The sequence below is a fragment of the Lissotriton helveticus genome, chromosome 6 (genome assembly GCF_964261635.1).
Source record: "Lissotriton helveticus chromosome 6, aLisHel1.1, whole genome shotgun sequence".
NCBI classification, from domain to species: Eukaryota; Metazoa; Chordata; class Amphibia; order Caudata; family Salamandridae; genus Lissotriton; species Lissotriton helveticus.
In genome coordinates, this window is record NC_136067.1 from 1,072,548,149 (window position 1) to 1,072,570,008 (window position 21,860).

Consider the following 21,860-nt stretch of genomic DNA (forward strand, 5'->3'; position numbering starts at 1 on the left):
CCACTACGGACTGTTTGGAATGTTTACAGACGCCGGAGAACCAATCAGCTTCGCAAAGCTCCGTAACGTGAAAAGTACGCGAAGCGGAGCGCTGTTACAGATATATATCTTTTTTTGAACGTTAATTTCTCAAAATCCACTGGAGCACATATATTGAGACCTAGCAAAGGCACATCGGGCTACCAGTCCCTAATATTTTGCCAAGTTTCGTGCAAATCCATTCAGCCGTTCGATTATTATTATTATTATTTTTTTTTGCCCCGCGGGGCCCTTTTAAAACCTCCACATCAAACCTAGGGGTCAGCGAGGATCTACTATGCCCCCTTATGGTCATTTGCCCCTTCGCTTTGGCCTCCTCTTGTCTCTCGATCCTACCGAGAGACAAGATGGCGGCCGCTACGGATTGTTTGGAATGTTCACAGACACCGGAGAACCAATCAGCTTCGCTTCACAAAGCTCCATACCGCGAAAAGTCCGCGAACCGGAGCGCTGCCCGGTCCGCTGTTACAGATATATATCTTTTTTTGAACGTTAATTTCTCAAAATCCACTGAAGCACATATATTGAGACCTAGCAAAGGCACATCGGGCTACCAGTCCCTACAATTTTGCCAAGTTTCGTGCAAATCCATTCAGCCGTTCGGGCTAAAAGTGAGGCCAACCGCCCTATGGGAAACTCAATGTTAAAAACACGTTTTGGGACCCCCCTTTTTTCTCGGCCCCCCCTTGACGAACCCCCCCCAAATTTTCAGGGGCTGCTCAGAAACAAAATGTGCCATTTTCCTGAAAATTTCAGCCAATTCCGTCCACAAACGCCAAAGTTATTAGACATAGAATTTTCAAAAATCCCATAGAGAAAAAATCCTAACTATATATACACCTACTGGCGACCGCCAGTAGGTAATATATATATATATATATATCAGAACAAGTCCTGAATCCTTGGAATCCTCAGACGCCTGAAACAGGTACAGACCACAAACGAGCTCCAAACGGTAAATCAGTGCATGAATCTTTATTCCAATATGGCATTCGTCAGCATGATGCGTTTCGGCTGCACACAGGCAGTCTTGATCACATTGAACATATATATATATAAAAAGGCCGTGACCCAAGGGAGACAATCAGGAGCACTTTATTAAGCAGCTGGCTCAGGCGGATGCATTTCGGCGACATTGGCCTTCCTCAGCGCCCCTCTCCAGCTGCTCCTAGCGCTGCGTGGTAAATACAGTCCTTCCACTCTGTTGTTTTGTCCTCTATGCTCCGCCCCCTCAATGTAGTCCGTATCCGAATGCAGCCCCGTGTAGTGGAACTGCATGTCCCATAATGCCCCAATGTTCAGCATAGCGGGATTGGATACAAATCAAATGGGGTGACATTACCAACGAGAGTGTCCGTGGGAGGCACAGCTAAAAGAATCCGATGGGAGGTAAGCCAGATGCAACAACTCCATGCCCCCTCGAGTCTCCCTTCTTTGCCTCTGCTACCCTTCTGCTTAGAATCCTTAGCGGGGGTGAACACAGGAACCTGGTTACCCGAATAGAGGATACAATATCCCCTGCCGCTGTCTTCTCCAAGCTTCGTGGTGGGTTCTGGAGCTTATTGCAAACGCAATACAAGAACAGATGCTCAGTCGAGCTTGCCAGATAGTCCAGACCAACTTGATGCAGCGGGGGTACACGTGAATGCGCACTGGCGTACGCGCATGAATGTCTGAAACATGACTTCCTCCAAAGAAAAAGGCCGTGACCCAAGGGAGACAATCAGGAGCACTTTATTAAGTAGCTGGCTCAGGCGGATGCATTTCGGCGACATTGGCCTTCCTCAGCGCCCCTCTCCAGCTGCTCCTAGCGCTGCGTGGTAAATACAGTCCTTCCACTCTGTTGTTTTGTCCTCTATGCTCCGCCCCTCAATGTAGTCCGTATCCGAATGCAGCCCCGTGTAGTGGAACTGCATGTCCCATAATGCCCCAATGTTCAGCATAGCGGGATTGGATACAAATCAAATGGGGTGACATTACCAGCGAGAGTGTCCGTGGGAGGCACAGCTAAAAGAATCCGATGGGAGGTAAGCCAGTATATATATATATTCCACTCTGATTCCTTCAATGATGAACAAATCGCTCTAGCCCAGAAGTTCCTTTTGCAGCGTGAGGTTTATTAAGACATGCATCAAGTAACATGCCCGACGTGTGTGGTCAAAGAGCTTTTTTAAAACATCGCTTTACATAAAACTTATTACAAATTGTGCAACAAGTGTTGATTTATACAGTGCAGTCATTATTCCAGCATAATAAACATGGAATAATCCCGTAAGTAGAAAATATGATTCTGCCAAAAATATTCAATTTTGAAAACACTGTATAGCGGTAAATCCCTCTCTTTTACAGTTGTTTCAATATAGCCCTAGTGGGCTCTCTAAGAGAATGCTGTTTTATTACCACTATTAATTCAAAATTACATGATTACTTCATGTTAATTAAAAAACAATTCTACCCCAGTTGGCTCACGATCATTGCAGAAATCATTCTACACCAATTCTCTTTAAGTTTATGCTTTCTTGGCCATTGTCGATATATTTTAAAGTGCCAGTTCTTCCACCTGAGCTGCTGTCAATTTTGTCTACTACAAAATAATAATGATAAAGTGCAATCAATGTATATAAAATTGTTAAAAACAAACATAGCTTCAATCTTCATAGATGTATATACACTGTAGATTATAATTACTTACAGAGTCCACAGTCTCAACATGTCTAATTAAAAACTACTCCAAATGAACCCACATCTCCTCATCTTTGTTAAGACCTCTGGGATGTACCGTGTCATATTTAATGATTATCTTGGACTCAAGACGTCTCAATTCTTTTACACGATTTCCTTCTCGTTCGGATTTTGGAACTTACATTTTGTCCATATGCTTCCTTAAAATGCCGCGCCACGGGATATTGTCTATCCTCATTGGCGATTGCTCTAGCATGTTCTAATATTGTTTTCTTAACTAGATGTATAGTGCTCCCTATATATACCAGCGGGCATGGGCAACTTAGGGAATCAACACAATGGTCTGATTTACATGTGATGTGTTGAGTTATAGTAAACGGATCCTAATTTTCAGATAGGATCATTTCCTTACGTTTGGGGCTAGTCTTACAGACCTTACACGATTGGCATGGAAAAAAAACTTGTATAAAGTTAGGAATTTTTTCTTTTTCATCACTTATCACACTGCTGCCCAACATATCTGACAATGCCTCACATTTCCAATACGTGATCTTGGGTTGTCCCCCAACAAATTCTCTCAAGGTGGAATCAGTATTTAAACACATGCCAATATTTTTTCAAGCAATTGCGTAACTCCCATGATTGATTGCAATAGGAAGTAATGAACCTTAAAGGCTCCTCTTCCTTTGTCAATGCTGGTTTACTAGACAATGTGGATGCTCTGTCTATCTTTAAGACTTTAGAGCATGCTTGGTTTACGGTACTCGGGGAATACCCCCTTTCCAAAAATCGTTCTCTCATAATTTGCATTTCAATTTGGAACAGCTCTTCTGTACCACAATTCCTTTTTGCTCTAAGGAGCTCGCCAAAAGGTATACTATTAAGCAAGTTCTGAGGATGACAACTTTTCGCATGTAAAATGCTGTTTCCAGCACTGGATTTTCTAAACAATCTGCTGGTAAGTTTATCTTTGTGGGCAATGATTTCTACATCTAGAAATACAATCTTCTCAGAATTTATATTTTTAGTAAACTTCAAATTGTATTGATTGATGTTCAGATCAGTTACAAAATCACATGCTTCTTCCTCTGTCCCATTCCAGATACAAAACACGTAATCTATATACCTAACCCAGAGGACGACATTGTGGGTAAAGGCACTGATGGAACTGGCCACCTGCTCCTCCCACCAGCCAAGGTAAAGACCCGCATAGCTGGGGGCGAAGCAGGTTCCCATTGCCGTCCCCCGGGTTTGGCAATAGACAACATGATTGAAGAGGAAGTAGTTGTTACTTAAGCATGTTTCCATCATAGACAAAAGCTTCTCAGTATGTTGCAAATACAGCAGTTCCCTTTGTTTTAAAAAGTGATTAGATGCTTCAATACCTAATGTGTGTGGAATGCAGGTATATAGGCTGTTGATATGGTGGTGTATCCCACTGTACATAGAGTTGGAACTTAGTCCAGTTGATAGTATACCCTGAGTGGGCGCCAAAAATATGGAATATATGGAGGACCCGGCAGAGAGACTGTGAAGGTGAGGCCAAATACAAGAGGATATCATCCGCATATAGTGAGATACGGTCCTCGTGGTCCTGCGCCCATTTCAGGCCCCGAATCATCGGGTCCCCCTGACCCAAACTGCCAGTGGCTCAAGCACAAGGGCAAACAGCAAGGGCGACAAAGGGCACCTCTGTCGAGTACCCCTCAACAATGAGAATTGTCTGGAGATATGGTTGTTAACTGTCACATGCGCGGTTGGGTGGGCATATAGCAATTGGATCCATTTTATAAAGTTTATTTATTATGGCACTGAATGGCAGAAGTATACTGTTACCCAGCTCAGTGGTACTCATTTTATCAAAATTGGTAGGTCAAACGTCTGAGCGGCCTGCTGCCATTTGAAACTGTGAGATGAAGTCAAGCACAGGTCCCTCAGTGGAGAGACATGAATCCTGAATAATCTGAACACACTGGGGGCACCCACTTCCATAACTGCACCAGTGCGACTCAAAGGAAACCCACTGGCCCATATCGGCACAACTCCAGACCAGCAGCCCCATCCTCCTGACTGTAGGCTTGCGAGGCTGAGCACCATGCCTTCTGCCTACCTCTCACGATGTGGATACAGAAGCCCTGGTTGCCTGGCCGCAGTCTGGGCTAGGACATGCTCCCCACGGCATAGATCTGAAGCTGCTCGTGACGCTGTCAGGAGAAGGTGGTGGCTGATCAGAGATTCCGTGGGATTTCCTGAACTGGAATTGGTGTGGAAGGAGGAACCACGGCCTAGCGAGGTCCATCGAGTGCGGCAGGAGAGATGAGGTGAGCCGAGGGGGGAAGAGGAAATCTTCTGCACCTGTGGCTGTGCCCCCACCCCCACGTGTGGTCCCAACTGCCTAATTTTCACAGCGCTCTGCCCCTCCCTTGCCCCTCTTGCATGGGTGCATTGCATTGGGAAGGCCGACCTGTCCTGTGGTGCAGCCTGGTTGGATTTTACTTAACCATGCGAAGCAAGCTGGGACAGAGACATTCCCCCAGGTCTGCACATCGGGGTGATGCTGTACGCCACAATGGCCATACCGAACCCACTCTACCTGCGGGCTGAGACGCCGGCTGGTGCCTATAAAACCGACTGAGGGTCAGGAATTTTTGGCCTACCTGCTGTGAGACGCTGTCAGTGCTTGGCCTTCTCTCTGGGCTTGATGGGGCTTTTGATCTGGGTGAAGGAGAGAGACTTCTGGTTGTTGTAGCCGACAACATTGGTGCCTCATTGATTGGAGCATCCTTCCAGTCGCCGTTATTTAAACCTTGTTAACGATGCACGGGGTGGCAATCTCGCCCCCACTACATGAGGCGGCCTTGGGAATTAAACCTGCTTGGCCTAAATTAGTCACTCCAATCCCATTGTCAGAAACTGTTCAAACTTTGATCTGACTGGGCCCTGTGACATTTCACTACTTTATCATAGCTGGTGATGCTGGTGCTGATTCGAAACTGAGGCCTGCTCGTGCCCCTTTTTTGCCAGCAGAGTGGAGGTGTGGCAGAGTCTGAGGTGGACTGAGCTGGCATATGCCTCTTGTCCTTATTTCACCTTGTGGCGAGGAGATTGAGTGTCCCCACATTGGTGCCCAACCAGCTGCGAGGATAAAGCATACTCAACATTTTCACATCACTTTCTTGCTTACAAATCATCATGAGAATTGGCAAACATGATGCAAAGCAGACAAAGCTCTCCTTTGAAAACAGGCACTCCCCCGCCAGATTGAAAACACTTCAAAACCAGATGCGGACACGCTGCAAATGGAGTAGAACATTGCACAAGATACAGATCTCCGCCTGTTACTCATGTATGTCAAGGCAAGCCTAAAAACCATAGACTCCAAGTTAGATCTGCTCACAACTCACCTCTATCATGTCAAAACATGTATAGACACACACGAAGACTTGATCATCTGGAAAACCGAGTTTCAACTGTAGATCATCTCCAAATGGAAACAAAGGACCGCCACTTGCAGATAGGTATAGAGCTAGAGTTAATCATGGCCAAAAATGAAGATCTCAAGGCTCGCTCAAGAAGCAACAATCTCTGCATAGTAAGATTTCTGGAAACCACAGGCATTTCTATAAGGAAAGACTATGTTGAGTCCCTGCTGCAAGACTTTTTGGGGTTCGGATCTATCCCTTGTCTTCATAGTGGAGAGAGCCTATCGATGGTTGGGACCCAGGCCTCTGTAGAGACCTCCGCCCCATCGTGACACGCCTTTTAATCTACCGAGATTGAGATATGGTCCTCACACTGCCCCGTGAGAGAGGGTCAATACAGCATCATGGCAACAACATTTCCTTTTATCCTGATTTCACTATGGTGGCCCAGGTGGCCCGTCAGGACTTCCTACTGGCTAAGAAGCTACTGCAGCAGGCTGGAGCAACATACCCCGCTAAGATTAGAATCTCCCACAAGAGCAAAATGCATTTCTTCACAGATGCTAAACTTGCTCTAAAACTTGCCAAACAGATTGCCAACACTCGCTAATCCCTGGCAACTTCACCACACTCTTCGATAGGAGCGCAGCTAAGTGACAATGATTTATTTCCCCCTCAGTGAACTTTATATAGTCACCTCACTATCGGGCAATGCAGGGAGAGGGCTGTGACTTGAGGGAATTACATAATTTAGTGCCAGTAATGATGCCATGATGTCAATTATGTTATAGTTCTCAGTTTACTTCGTTACCTATACAAGTATGTCTCCACACTACTTGGGACCCCCATAGGTCCAAAATTTGACCACCCAGACGATATGGCAGGGTTGTTCACATGGTGACCCCACAGCCCGAGGGATAACCCCATCTGTTGAGTTAATGGGGTGGGTTTTCACAACCTGTTTGGGGGGTTGGTGTGGATGGGGGAATGAAGCCCTATTTTTGGGTGTTGATGAAAGGGGGCAGGGTATTTGTGATTCTTGAAGCACAGTTGGCTAAACATCATGCACTGTTACTCTGCTGTAAGACTTTCTACTACACACTGCACTTACGGTCTATGTGGTCCTATTATACGCTACTTCACCATAAGACCCATCCAATTTCACCCTTGATAATAGCAGATAGTAAGGCTTGCATATCTTGTTCCACATGGAAGGTGCGAGGGCTGAATGATGGCCGGAAGGCACAAGTAGTCCATGTTTTCTCACTCGACACAAAATCGACATATATTTCTTACAAGAGACCTACCTGGCTAAGGTTTCTGCTCCTGGGCTACTTGCACATGGGTAGGGAGCAACGTATTCCTCAACATATTCCAACTATGCCCAAGGGGTCACTATCTTGTTAAAAAAGGGCCTGCCATGGCAGACATCCCACTGTCTTAGCAACAAAGATGAACGATACGTCATATTAGCTGCCACATTTTATAAGCATTCCATAACTCTGGCCCCAGTATACTGGCCAACACTGACGACCCAGAGTTTTTCACAAAGGTGTGGAAACAAATCTCTTACATCGGCCCCAGGACTGTATTTAGGGGAGGAGACTTTAATGTCCTACTAGAGGGTTCGAGGGATAGATCAGGGACATCTAGACGCCCCCATCCTCAGGCAGCCAAAACCCTGCACACATTGATCTCTGATGACCACCTGCAGGATGTCTGGCGGTCCATGCACCGTGATGCACGCAAAGGTACCTGCCTCTACTCACATCATAATACATGGTCAAGAATTGACTTCTGGCTGATCTACAAGTATGTGCAGACTTTGACTGACTCAATTACCCACTTGCCACAACACTTTCTGACCACGCCCCAGGGAAGCTCATGCTGCAGGTACCCCAAACTTTACCTCAAGCATTTAATTGGCATCTCCCACCGGGCATGCTCTATGATGCCGTTTTTATAGATGAAAATTGGGCAGCCAATATTGAATAGTTCGATCACAACACTGGCTCCATAAAATCGCCCTCCATACTATGGGAGGCTTTTAAAGTGGTTATGCGGGGCATCTGCATTGTTACGAAAAATGGCATCCTCAAAGCTATTCGTGAGTCACTCTCTAGACTGGAAGCTGACATTAGAGCTCTAGGGACTGACTTCTTCCATTCACAAGATCTTTCCACTTTGTCTAATAAATGTGTCAAAATGACTGAGTATCAAGAAGAAGCGATTCATGAAACACACTATCTAGGTAAAGAAGCTCAGTCCCGATGGTATGGTGTGGGTGACCGCCCCAGAAAGACGTTAGCCCGGCTATTTTTATTTTTTTATTTTTTATTTTCAAGAGTTTCATATAGCGCTGGCTAGATCCGGAGGTATCAGAGCAATTTACATGTGCATCAGATCATAGTTACAGGTTACATCATAACAAAGGTTACATAGTTCTTAGAGCATGGCCACATAGTTACTGGTAAGGTCGAAATAAACAATAAGCACAAATACGTACGGGGAGAAGCAGGCAAGGTGAGAGATTCAGGGGAGGGGGGTTGGAGAAGGGTAAGTAGACAGATAATGAAGGCGGGAAAGAGGAGGTTAGGGTGAGAGACACAGCATGGGAAGAGGAGGGGAAGGGTGACTGGTACACAAACCGGTAGACGAGTCAAGGCAAACGTCCAAAGTCCAGTAAGCTGTGATCCCAGGGGAAGTGGTACGAAGTCACTTCCCTATCTCTGTTGCGAGAGGCTCCCTTTGTGCAGTGGACTCTCTCAGAGAGGTCTCTGAGACTCCAAGGCCTACATACTGGATCCTTCCCCAGAAAGGGGAGAGGGAGTGCTTTGGCAAGGGGTGCCATACCGTACCTCAAGTGTGAGTGGCTCCCTTGGCGCAGTGGACTCACTCAGCGGGTTCGCTGAGACTCCAGAGTATAAATATTGGATCTTTCCCCAACAAGGAGAGAAGGAGTGCTTAGTCAAAGGGCACAAAGGACAGGTGGTAGGCAGAGTAGCAGGCAAGGGGAGAGAATTCGGGGGAGAGGGGATAGGAGCTAGGGACGAGACAATGAGGAGAGACGAAAATAAGCCTGTCTAAAGACAGACTGGGTAGGTGACGACCAAGGAGGGAATCCACGGCCCATCTCCCCTATAGCTAAACTAAGTAGCTCCATCGGGCGTCAGACAAAATAGTTCAGTCTCAATACATTAAGAGAGGAGGGAAGGAGAGACATAAATGGAGGGCGGATGCGGTAGGAGACTGCAGGAGAGACGAAAGGAAGTGCAACAATGTGGTTCAACAATATATAGGAAAAGATCAAACAAAAAACATTATATCAAACAGTCAGCAATACATTAGGGGATGAGAGAGATGAGCGAGAAAGTAGTGGGGGGAGGGGAGGAGGGAAAGTGAGGTTGGCTAGACCCAAAGGTATCAGAGCACTATACATGAGGATCAACAATGTATCAGACAAGATAAACAATTACACAATACATCAAAAATAATAGGCAAACATTAGGAGAGGAGAGAAAGGAGAGAGAAAAGCATTGGAGGGGACGGGGGAGGTGGGGAAGGGAGGAAAGAGAGAAAAGACAACAAGGAGAGACAAGAGGAAGTCTGTCTAAAGACCGACTGGGTAGGTGAAGACCAAGGAGGGAATCCACGGTCCGTCTCCCCTATAGCTAAGCCATGTAGCTCCATCGGGCATCAGACAAAATAGTTCAGTCTCAATACTTAGAGAGAGGGGGGAAAGAGAGACATAAATGGAGGGAGGATGTGGGAAGAGATGACGACAGGAGAGATGCAAGGAAGTCTGGCTAAAACCCGACTGGGTAGGTGACGTCCAAGGAGGAAAATCCCCGACCTGTCTCCCCTATAGCTAAACTAGGTATCTCCATCAGGCATCAGAACAAAATAGCTAGATCTCAATTGACGAGGGAAAATTCATAGATAAACAGGGTGGGGGCTAGGACAGGTGAGGGCAGAGGTCATTAGCAGGAGAGTGGAGAAGAGTAGAGCGGGGAGGTGTAGAGGACGGACGGGCCACACAGGTGCACACGGGTAGATGGAGGATTGCCATAAATCAGGAGGAAGAAGAGGGCAGGTCAAATGAATAGGGCTAAGCGAATTATAGTTGCAGGAGTCCAACCGGGGAAATGGGTAGTAGAGCCCCCGGACAACGCTGCTAGTTCGGTGTAAGTTTCCATGGATCAGCTTTGAATCATTCTAAAAGTGGGTCCGTTCCTTCTCAGGCGCCCTATAAGATCCAGCCGGCTAGGGGGTCAGCGCAGTCCCACTCCTGCACTTAAGGGCTCCAGCGACGAGTAGGGAGAACACACTGTTGGGACCGATTCCCCCCAGTCCCCTTGGACGTGCCAGCTTAATGGTGAGCTGCCGATGGAGGTGGTCGGTGGTGAGCTAAGCCGCCATTTTAAGGTCAGGCACAATACTGGTGGGGCATCCGTGATGGGCAGGTGGTCCGCGCCCCTCCCCCCGGCATACAGCAACCCCTGGGGGGGAAAGCCCACTTCTACTTACAGTCTGTAAGGGGCTCGTTGCCCCAGCACCTCACGACCGTATCCGGGGGAACGTCATCGATCGCCGGGCGCCAACATGGGGTCAGGAAGCCTCGGATCCACGGACGCTCCCCGTGATTTATGGCAGAAGTCCGTTCAGTGCCCCTCAGCTGCCTCCCAATGGCGCATTGCACAGTCGCGGCCCCGTCCAGCCGTGTGTGAGCCGGGGCGCTCGCCGGGCGTCTCCCGCAGTGTCTAAAATGGCGGGGGCTGTCGGGACTCGTCCGCCAGTCTATGGCGCGCAGCAGCGCCACTCGTACCAAGGTCCGCCGCCGATGAGAGGGGTATGCTCTCAGTAGTCAGGACAATAACCCGGTGATCCTCAACTGGCTTGTGCTGATCTTATGTAATATACGGATGTAGTTGTTCCGACACAGGATCATGCCGCTCTTAGCGTAGCAGGAGGTGCCGATCTCGCCCAGCTGGGCCTGGCAGCAGGAGCATAAAGAAAGCAACAGAGGAAAAGGGTGAGATGACATTCGGGGAAAGTGTTATGCGTTGACCGCGATTCAGCTGCGGGACGGGTTTTTACTTCACAAACCCCATGCCTCAGTTTATGTGTCAGAACTATAATGGGGAAGGCCGGCTCTGTTCCTCCCCATTTGACACGTTATGTCTACTTTTTAAACCCAATGATACCACGACACTCACATAGGCAGCGGGAGCTTGAGACATATTTGGATACTATACCGCTACTATGGCTAACCAGCACCCATCTGGAATAGGAATATCTGGGTTCACCTATAACATTGGAGGAAATTGCTCAGGTGATCTTGAGTGTACCCAGGGACAAGGCCCCTGGCCTTTAGGGCTTAACAATGGCCTTCTATAAGGAACATAACCTGCTCCTAGCTCCTCGAGTCCTAGACATGTACAAGGACTCCATGGTTGTGGGCTCGCTCCCCCCTTCCTTAAGGGAAGCAGTCATAGTCACACTGCTTAAACCCGACAAGCCAGCCGAGCAATGCGACTCCTATCGCCCTTTATTGTTTATAAATATTGATAATAAGATATTCTCAAATGTACTGGCAAACCGGATGCTACCATTACTGCTGTTATGAGGCCAGACCAGTCTGGCTTTATTCTGGGGGGTCGACATGACATAACCTCTGGACCATCTTTTCAGTGATGCACCACTTACACCTGCAGACAATTGCCTCAGCTGTGTGGTTTGAGGCCACTAGAGCATTTGATTCGCTAGAAGGGGCATATCTCTTCTCTCTGCTAGATAATTAGGAACATTTGCTCAGTTTATTAATCAAATAAAACTCCTATAAACCCTTCCTGTGGCTCAATGGCCTCATTTCCAAACCAATTCTCATTACATGTGGCAAAAGGCAGGGTTGCCCAATCCAGCCGCTGCCATTTGCCACTGCTATTGATCCCCTCACAGCACAGCTCCGCCAACCCCACACAGACAAAGGTATAGGCTTCACATCTCGGGGATTACTAATATCATTATATGCAGACAACATCACCCTATATGCATGCGACTCCCAGACTAACCTGGCCCCATTGCCACAAGAGGTTGTGCGGTTTGGAGGATACTCCGTTATCCAGGTGAACTGGCCCAAGTCTGCCCTTTTTCCACTGACCGATACAACACTGCCCTTCCCCACAGAATACCCTCTGAAATGGGCAACTGGCCCATTAAATACTTGGGTATATGTCAAAACCGGGACCCAGAGGAAGTCTGGCAGGCTAATTACGGCTGTGTGGAAGATGGTCGAAGCTTCCGTCATCTGTGGCAGGCCGCATTGCGTTGGCTAAAATGGGCATACTCGCTAAAGTGCTCTATTTATTCATAAGCATTCCAATCTCACTCACCATCAGTCTAGGCTGATCTCGTTGGCATGGGTGAGTCGGCAACCACGGGCCTCTTATGTACTACTCACATTACCACACTCACGAGGGGGCCTGGGAGGTCCGGATATACAGGTCTATGCCTTATGCACGCAGGCCCATTTCTTACATTACTGGCTAGATCCCACACCATTCCAAGCACACTTGGTCATAGGGCATGATAAAGTCTCCCCTTGGTCGCTTACAACAGCTCTGTTCCTCCCTTATCGGCCACTGAGGGCCAAGATTGACACTACAGAAAGCATACGCTGGGCATTTGGCGGGCTCAGGAAGCATGATGTCATCCCTATATTATATGCTCCCTCAATTCCCTTAGTTAAAAAAACCCTGTTCCCCCACTGCAAAACAAGGGAGCAATCGGGTCCGCAACGACAACGGGCATAAAAACCTAGGTGGATATTTACCCTGACTATCCCTTCCTCCCCCCATCGGTGACCACAGCCCCATCCACCCCTGCGCCGCATGAAACATTCTTATAATTTGAACTGCGATCAGCGAGCCGTGTGCTACATGTGTCTCACTGCACTGGAATACGTTCATACAAGCTCTTCATTGCGCAAGTCAATTACACATCTTTACCTGCACATGCAACATACTTCCCCGGTTCTTCTCCTGAAAGCCTGCGAGGCCTGAAATTCAGCCCTGGATCGTAACCTGTCAAACACCCAATGGATCTTCCGCTGTAGCCAACTAGAAATGCTTTACCCGAATCATCTGCATTGCCTCGTACATTTTATATGCATACATCATCTATATCGCATGCCTACACAGCTTCTACAGATGGGACTAGCTCACGATTCTCGTTGTCTGCATTGCCACACACCACAGGCCGATTTTATACATCTTGCATGGAACTGCCCCAACGTTGCAGCTTACTGGTGTGAGCTCTTCAACACACTGCATATCACTGGTACATCAATTCCTCTCCACCCGATGATTGGTCTAATTGGATATGTGAAGGAGGTATCACATGACCACTGTAGACTCATTGCTATGATACTATTACTGGCTAAGCATAGGGTGGCAATAAATTGGGGTAGAGAACAGGTCCCAACGATTTAAACCTGGCAGAAATATATTTCCCACTGTCACAAACAATTGTCCTCATTCATGGAACTCATGCCAAAGCGATCCTGCTCTGGGGACATTTGGAAACGTTATTCACTGCCTACCTCCAGCATAGAAGTTCAGACTCACCTGCTTCAGCAAGCGCCATGGTCGGAACTGAGGCAAATAATCCTAATTAAAGCCCCTAAATCCTCCTGACATGCAGCTTCTACCTGTCTGCACTGTCTACCACTGCATATGTTAGTTTATCAGATGCCTAGCCTTGGGTTAAATGCTTCTGAAATGATTCCGCAGCCGAGCTATCTGATGTATTAGACCGTGAAGTAGGTGCCGTATATGTATGCATTCCAAAACTGCATGACTTGATTTCGGAAATATTTTGAAGTTTTGTAAAATGCCAATAAAAAAACAACATAATTGGGTTAGCAAGGTTGACTCCGATTTCTACACATCATCTAGCCCTGGATCTCAGTTTGTCTTGCGGGGGGTGCCGCACTCTTTTTCTATAAGGAGGTGTTGGCATCAACCTAGCAATAGACCGAGAAGCACAGAGAAGCACTCTAAATGCTGCTCTTCTTTTAATATAGGAACTCGTTTCTTGGCCTACCATGCTCAAATAAAGACAGTTTTATCCTCCCTCATAGGTACCTGAACACAAGCCTTCCTTTAATTGAATAATCGCTATGTAACGTTTGAATTACAGGGTAACACTGTAGCCTTGACATAATTCAATGAAACTATTCATTGAGACGATGTGACTGAATATTTCACCATGTGTTGTCATTTCACTTGGAGAAGATATGAGCCGTTTTATTGACGTTTACAGCTGTACGACACGGATAGATGGATTTCAATTATAACGTCTAACTGATTTTCTGTTTTACAAAGGATGCACTGAAGCAAATGCGTGTTCTGTGGTATCCAACACCACTTTTTCAGCTTCAGTGTTTAGTCTTCTAAAAGTAGGGAGTTAGATTATTTAACATTCGACTATTTCCCTTTTTAACATTTTCATGTTGAAATGTCAGGTAAGCTCTGTTACCACTAAATATGATTTCTTAACAAACACTCTAATAGAATCCATCTAATTGGACGGTGTTGTTAGTACAGATGACACCAGTTTTGTCATAGCTCCTTGATGCTATTATTCAACACCCAAAATGAATAGGCTTAAAATAACCCCCAGACAACTAAAATACATTTTTATTGTTCAAGATTAAACTTGCTTGGAGTTATGATATTTGCTAAATTATCTATGGCAGGTATAAAATACTTTGATAGTATCTGAATTGAGGTATTGAGCCGAAGTCCATTATGCGGAAGAAAGGCCCTTCTTCAAGCAGTAGGTGCGGATCAATTGAAAAGGAAGAGAGTGATTTTGTTCTTCTTTGTGTTTATTATGTCGATCGTCGTCTTATGTATCTAAGACCAGTTTTACATGAAAATCGGTGATAATTTACTTGAAGCTGCACGTTTTGGTATAATAAATTACCTCACTGCTGCATGGATTCAAATATTTTCAATGGTTAGGCTAGTAATCTACAGAGAATGGCTATTAAAGCTATAAAAACGGATGATGACTTACCTTATCTTAATAGCCACTAATTACGAAAAGTAATTATTTATCATTTATATCTATTTTATTCTTTTTATAAATGTATAAATCTATACAGATTGATTGAAATCAATTATGGAGAAATCCATTAATGAATTTAGTATTGAAGACTATGAAATATCAAGGGTCAAACCTTACGGTGATTAAATTGGCTTACCAGGGTTGGCAATAAAGTCTTTTCGAAGAACTTAATCAGCTCTTGGCATTGCCACTGATTTTGTTAATTGATTAAATAAAAAATAGCATTGCTTATCTATTGTAGCTGCTTAGCTTCCCTCAGAGATATTCGAAAGGCCAACTTTATGATCATAACATCACATATATTATCACCTGATTCAGCCTTACCTATCTTCCCCTCTGTGCTAATGAAAGAATGTGGGCAAACAAGCCCTGTCTTTCAAAACAGGTTTTTTCAAGTTTTCTATGAGTCACACAAGAATACATTAACTACTTACACTAGTGGGGGGAATAATGGAATCTCCCATTATGTTTCCTATCTTGTGGAATGCTTTTATTTGAATGGAGGAAAAATGCTTGCAAGAATTGGTTAAGTTATAGAAAAACTTATAATAATATTCCTTTAAGGTATACCCCTATCTGCTGCAGCATGTAGAACTAAATGTCCTTGTTAATATTGTAAAATATGATTTCAATGCAAGTCAACATATATGTATTTGTAATGACAAACACACATCACTGTTGTTGAAATCACCCGATCTGACCTTCCCCTCAACTCCGAATCAGAAGTATGTGGTCAGGCAGGCCAAGTGACCCAGGCCGGAAGCAACTGTTTAACAGATCACAGGTGGAGTGACACCTAACCCTTAGACAAGTGCGTAAACAGGAAACCCCAGATTGATCCCACAGATAGGTAGCAACACCGTAATGGTCTCAGGAGACTGGCCCCAATAAAACCTGTTTGGCCAAAGTGGTGTGCGTTCCAAAAACACCATAAAGTCAATGCTACACTGAGTTATGAACACTCAGCCAATCAGAACACAACATGCACACTACACGCAGCGATCCCATGCTCCACATGCTGGACATCTGGACAGGTACCCACTAGCTCCGCATTTTGTCGAAGCAGGGTCAAGACCCACTGTGCGCTTCTTATCAAATGACCATTTTTATGGCTCTCTGACTAGGCCCAGATTCTTGTTCTAAAAATAATGTACACATTGTTTTATTACAATTTGTGAAATGTATAAATGGACTGCCAAAACAAATTTACTTTGAGACAGTCTTTAGACCCTGACTCTGTTGCCTGTTCTCCTGTCCACTGTGTTTAATTAAACCAACTGTTACTGTTTTGCCAAACGCCTCTTGTCTTTAATTTCTTCAAGGTAAAGTCATATTCGAGCACCATCCTTTTCCATGCTTTTTTTTCTATATTTAAGGTTTTATGTGCGATTTCTTATTTTTTTATAATGATTTTTTATTGTGCTAGATGTTATGCATTGGTTTCTTAAATAAGAACAGGAATCAAAAGTGATTAAGTATGAAAAGAAATGTTGAACCGTACATAGTTTCACGTCGTCTTGTATCTTGCCACAATCCTTCTCTCTAGAAGTTTCCAGATGTGTAGCAGAGAGAAAATATACCCAGGAACAAGCCCGCAAGGAGTTCCAGCAAGTGTTCATTCCAGAATGCAATGATGACGGCACATATAATCAGGTAGCTAGAACTGCGATCTTAATTGCTATATGATTTAAGACCATATGCACAAGAATGATTTTTGCAGTGCACACAACCTAGTCCCTGATCTAAAATCTGTTTCCAGGGCATAACATGGGCCTGTGGCAGATACAGATCGCAGCATAACTCTTATTAGAAGGTAGGTATTAGAAGATAGATATTAGAAAGTAGCTCTGTGTATGACAGAGCTCTGGTTCCCCTACAGCAGTCCGTGCCTAGTCCAATGCAGCTGGAAGGATTGACACACTGTAGATATGAGACAGAAATGTGCCCCCTACCATTGCTGAATATATGCTCTTCTTTACATGAAATGCACATGCAGCATGGTGCCAATACATTCACTCTTAGAGACCTATGAAGGCCCATGCATATCAATGCAATTCATTGGGTGACATAAGTGCATATCTGGAAACCTGCAGACATCAGAAGACCCCGATCCATGTACTCTCCTAAGGGAATCCATTGCACAATAAAGCACACAGTCACACATCTGAAAAGTGCACCATTTGCACTTGTTACTTGGCCTTCCACAAAGCTACAGTTCTTAGTCCTGTATCAGGGTCTGTGACCATTTAATGTGGTATTTAGTCGCTCATAAATGTGTGGCTGTTCAAGGCGAAGTGTGTAGCCGTTTGAGTCAGTGAAGGGGAGTCAAGCTACATTTACACTCATATTTCAGCTGTCTCACCTGACTAATATTTTCAAACAATATCATAATAAAAATACATAATGAAACACAGACATAAAGCGGGGTTTTGCCAGCCCTCTTCATCCTTTAGTTTGTTCAAGTGCCTTGCACAGTTTGCTTCCACCCACCACAGAATACAGCAAGGGGCAATAGGTCAACCCACTGTATCCACTGGGAGTCTTTCACTGTGAGTAACTGCATTTTACCTGATTATGTGCACAGCTGCACTTCTGCGCCAATGCTAGTGCGTCTAGGCTGCTCTGTCACTCCCTTATTTTTTTTGCACTCTTTGGAGTGGGAATAGTAATTCTTACCCTCTCCCTATCCAACGCTTTACCTACTGTTGCACTCACTGGAGTGGGAATAGTAATTTTTACCCTTCCGCTATCCAACGCTTTCCCTACTGTTGCACTCTCTGGAGTAGGAATAGTAATTTTTACCCCTACGCTATCCAATGCTTTCCCTACTGTTGCACTCTCTGGAGTGGGAATAGTAATTTTTATCCCTACGCTATCCAACGCTTTCTCTACTGTTGCACTCTCTGGAGTGGGAATAGTAATTTTTACCCCTACGCTATCCAACGCTTTCCCTACTGTTGCACTCACTGGAGTGGAAATAGTAATTTATACCCTCCCGCAATTCCAACGCTTTCCCTACTGTTGCACTCACTGGAGTGAGAATAGTCATTTTTACCCCTACGCTATCCAACGTTTTCCCTACTGTTCCACTCACTAGAGTGGTAATAGTACATTTTACCCTCCCGCTATCCTATGGTAAAAATATTGTATATTTTTTATTAATATTACATTAATATATATATGTATTAAAAAATAAAATTGTATGGTTTTTTCAACTTACATTAATTATTTATTAATTTTAAGGTTATTTAAGTATTTTAAGTATGTTTAAGTTAATTATATTTATTATTTAATTAAAAAAATCGATATTTTGACTAACTATATTTTTTACAACGATATTTTTGATTCAATATTATTGTACTTACCTGTTTGTAGATAGGAATTCGATATTTTTGTATTCTATATTTTTTCATCTATATTTAGGTAAGTCTATATTTTGGTATTCTGTATTATGTCAGTGATCCGGGCAAAAGGTGAGAGGTATGATTACACAGCAAACAGAGATAAGTCTGATTAGGCCTGTTGAGGGACGCCTGCAGGGCGTAGTGTGCAGGGTGAGGACGATAAACATCTGGGAAACTCCATGTCCGACTGGTTGAGCATGGGCTGGTCAGTTAGTGGCAGGCCAAAGCATGAACAGAGTGTTCGTGGAGGAATGCAACAGGTCAAAAGGTGGAGCTCCAGTGTGTTTGTGACACAGAGAGAAAGTCAGTCATGAAGGTTAAAGTGCAACATGTTGGAGTTAAGCACAAAATGGTGGAGTGAATGGCAAGATAGCAGACCCACTTTTCCACAGTCCCTCCTTTTGCCATTGGCGAAACCATTGTCAGTCAATTACAATGTTCATCAATAGCTGTGTCTCACATTCAGTCATTATCTTGTCGTTTTTGACGTGGGCATTCATGGGGACTGGTTTGATAACATTTGCAAATAGGCCGCAAAGTGGGGGGCCACAATGAAGGCAAAGACAGCAGAAGAAGATCAGTGGAAGAGGTACTAGGATAATCATTAGGCAGAGTACGGACTTGATGCTGCTCTACTAAACAGAACACTACTCTAAAACAATGCCAGCAGAACAGTAAGAACAGTCACACAAATTCACTTCCGGTGGACCATTTTTGGATGCTAGAGGCGGAGCCCCTTCCTCTTCCATGGCAATTCAGTCAAATGGGAACTTATCTAACATTTACTTCATACAATTGCACTGGATTCGCGTGTGCAACTGTGCCCAAAGTCCGTTCTAAGCCTCTTTGGTTGGCTTCTAACGTCCATCCATTCTCTTCTTCCGCGTTGGGCCTCTTGATCCAGGCCTTTCCATGAAAATAGTGCTTCTTAGTATCTGTTGGAGTGCCCTCCTGGCAAACACTCACAGCTCACTCGAAAGTCTCAATGTCACAAGGCAGGGCACCAGTGTCTCTCCTCTGCGGCAGGCACTACAGATATCTTGCTCTTCGGTGGTCATCGGCGCTGTTCATATTGTGCAGACCCAAGTACTGTTTAATCAGGAAAGAGCAACAGAGTTTCAGGTTCAGCAACACTCTCAGGCTCCAACACTCGTTATTCAGTGTCAGAGGGCGCTCGGGCTGCTCTTTCATTCTAATTTTCCTTTCAACATGTGTACCACAAATGTAGTGCCTCTTGCCAATCTTGGATCCTCCGGTGCACTGCCCTTCTGTTGGAGCAAAGAAAAGGAGGGAGGTGGCCAAAACTTAGGCCAAGGGGCTCAAGGGACCGCGCGCTGTCAGAGGTTACTAGCACAAGACAGATAGAAAACTGAAGCCTCAAACCAGCCCTGTCGTCAACAACAGGGATCCTTCTCTTTCACTCATTTTGCACTGAAACTCTTGTTCTGTGGCAAACAGGGAACCAGCTCCTCCTTCTTCTCTGATGTCTAGTGCCGTCTGATGGAGCAAGCACAATGCTTTGGAGATGTCATTGATGACGCGCTGGCTATCGCTGTCCAGCCTTGCTACTTTCTGGGTGCTGGGACTGTAGGTCCAAGACGTCCGCCCCTCATCTGTAGCTGTCACTGATGGGAGTTAGGATTCATCTTCATCATCGTTCTGCAGGTTATTATGACTATTCCTTTTACTCTGGAAGATCCCGCAGAACCTAGTGATGTAGGGAATGTGACACAGTTGTTAGTTTCCTTCAAATTAGCGCAAAAAAACATTCATTGTATTTAGCAATGGGACTGCAAGCAGGTGGCCTGCAATCTTCAAGAGAGTGGCCCGACGCCGTGGGAGAACTCTGGTCTAGAATGCACTGTCACTTTCATAGGATACAAAGGCAAAGGCAGTGCTTCTAGTCTCTTCAATTTGGTACTCTTCATTATCCTCACTAACTTCAATGGGAGAGCATTATCCTCTGCCATCTAAGGGTAGATAGCTACATGGGAATTCTATCCGAATGTATGTCCTCACACATAATGGCATTGTCTAATGGGGTAAACATCTTTTGGATTACTACATCTGTATGTTCCTACATTCCTTATCTAGAACACCTCAAAAGGGGAAACGCATGATACAAATTATCAGGGGCATGCAGATACCTCCCTTTAATAATGGTGCATCGGGTGCACTATGCAATACAGAGGTTAATGATCAAAATGTGGATACGAAAGACAAGGACTGGTATTTCCACGATTATAACACATCTGATCCCACCGAAAATCGAAACAGCAGGGACAAAAGGGTAAAAACAAAACTAAAATAGGCATTGAAAATATGTCCTTTTCAAAAAATAAACGTAAAGTATCCCCTATTGAGGTGGAAAATTTGTCTACTATAGTAAATGATTTTATTGAGTCAGTTAACCAGCCCATCACTACCCTGACAGTCAGACTGGAAAATATCGAAGTGGGCATGAAGAAAATTCTTGAAAACCAGTCTGGTCATACAAAAGGGAATTATACATAATATGGGGATCCCTAGTACATCACTGCAGTCTGGGAGTGTGAACTTGAACAATACACCAACAATAATAAAAGGGCTGACTGGTGAAAGGAATACGGGAAAGGGAAATGGGACTAGGACACAGCTAAAATCCCCAATAACTAGGCACAATGCAACATCTATTAGGGGAGAGGCGACGAGAGAAAAATCTATAGGAAGAACAAGAAATTACTTGGGTGGTAGTCAGGCATGTGACACAACACCAAGAGTACGGGCAATACACAAAAGTCAAAGTAGTACACAGATTTTAACTCTACCGCCGGCTGCTACACCCTATACTGTAATCTCAGCTAATGTTCTAGTTCCCTCCCCGGGGAAAATGAAACTTGGTTCCCTTTGAGGAACAAAGCCATACGCTGCCTAGGAAGCAGAACAGGATTAACTAGTGCAATATCATGAGAAAAGTTAGGTCACCTTTAGCAAGAGCCACAGATTTATAGTTCATCCTTAGGGTCCATTCTAGGAAAAATCAATCTAGGCTGCTCGTTCCTTAAAGGAAGGGGGCAGTATCGTGACTAACTGCAGGTGACACACTTTTAATCCTGTATAAATCTTTTGGTTTTCTTTTTTTTTTCTTCAATACCATTATAGCCAAATAGACATGCACTGGTGAAGTGTTGTCTGTCATGTT

At 44.9% G+C, this 21,860-nt stretch overlaps 1 protein-coding gene across 4 annotated transcripts in view; it reads left to right on the forward strand.

Moving 5' to 3' along the window:
• SMOC2 (SPARC related modular calcium binding 2) overlaps window positions 1–21,860 on the forward strand; it is a 1,417,970-nt gene that overhangs the window by 557,804 nt on the left and 838,306 nt on the right. For 2 of the 4 annotated variants that reach the window (XM_078648722.1, XM_078648720.1), the window contains exon 3: window positions 16,822–16,928. In XM_078648722.1, coding sequence (XP_078504848.1) covers window positions 16,822–16,928 — 107 coding nt within the window. The remainder of the gene's footprint in view (window positions 1–16,821; window positions 16,929–21,860) is intronic. The other 2 variants (XM_078648721.1, XM_078648723.1) reach the window with 1 other exon arrangement.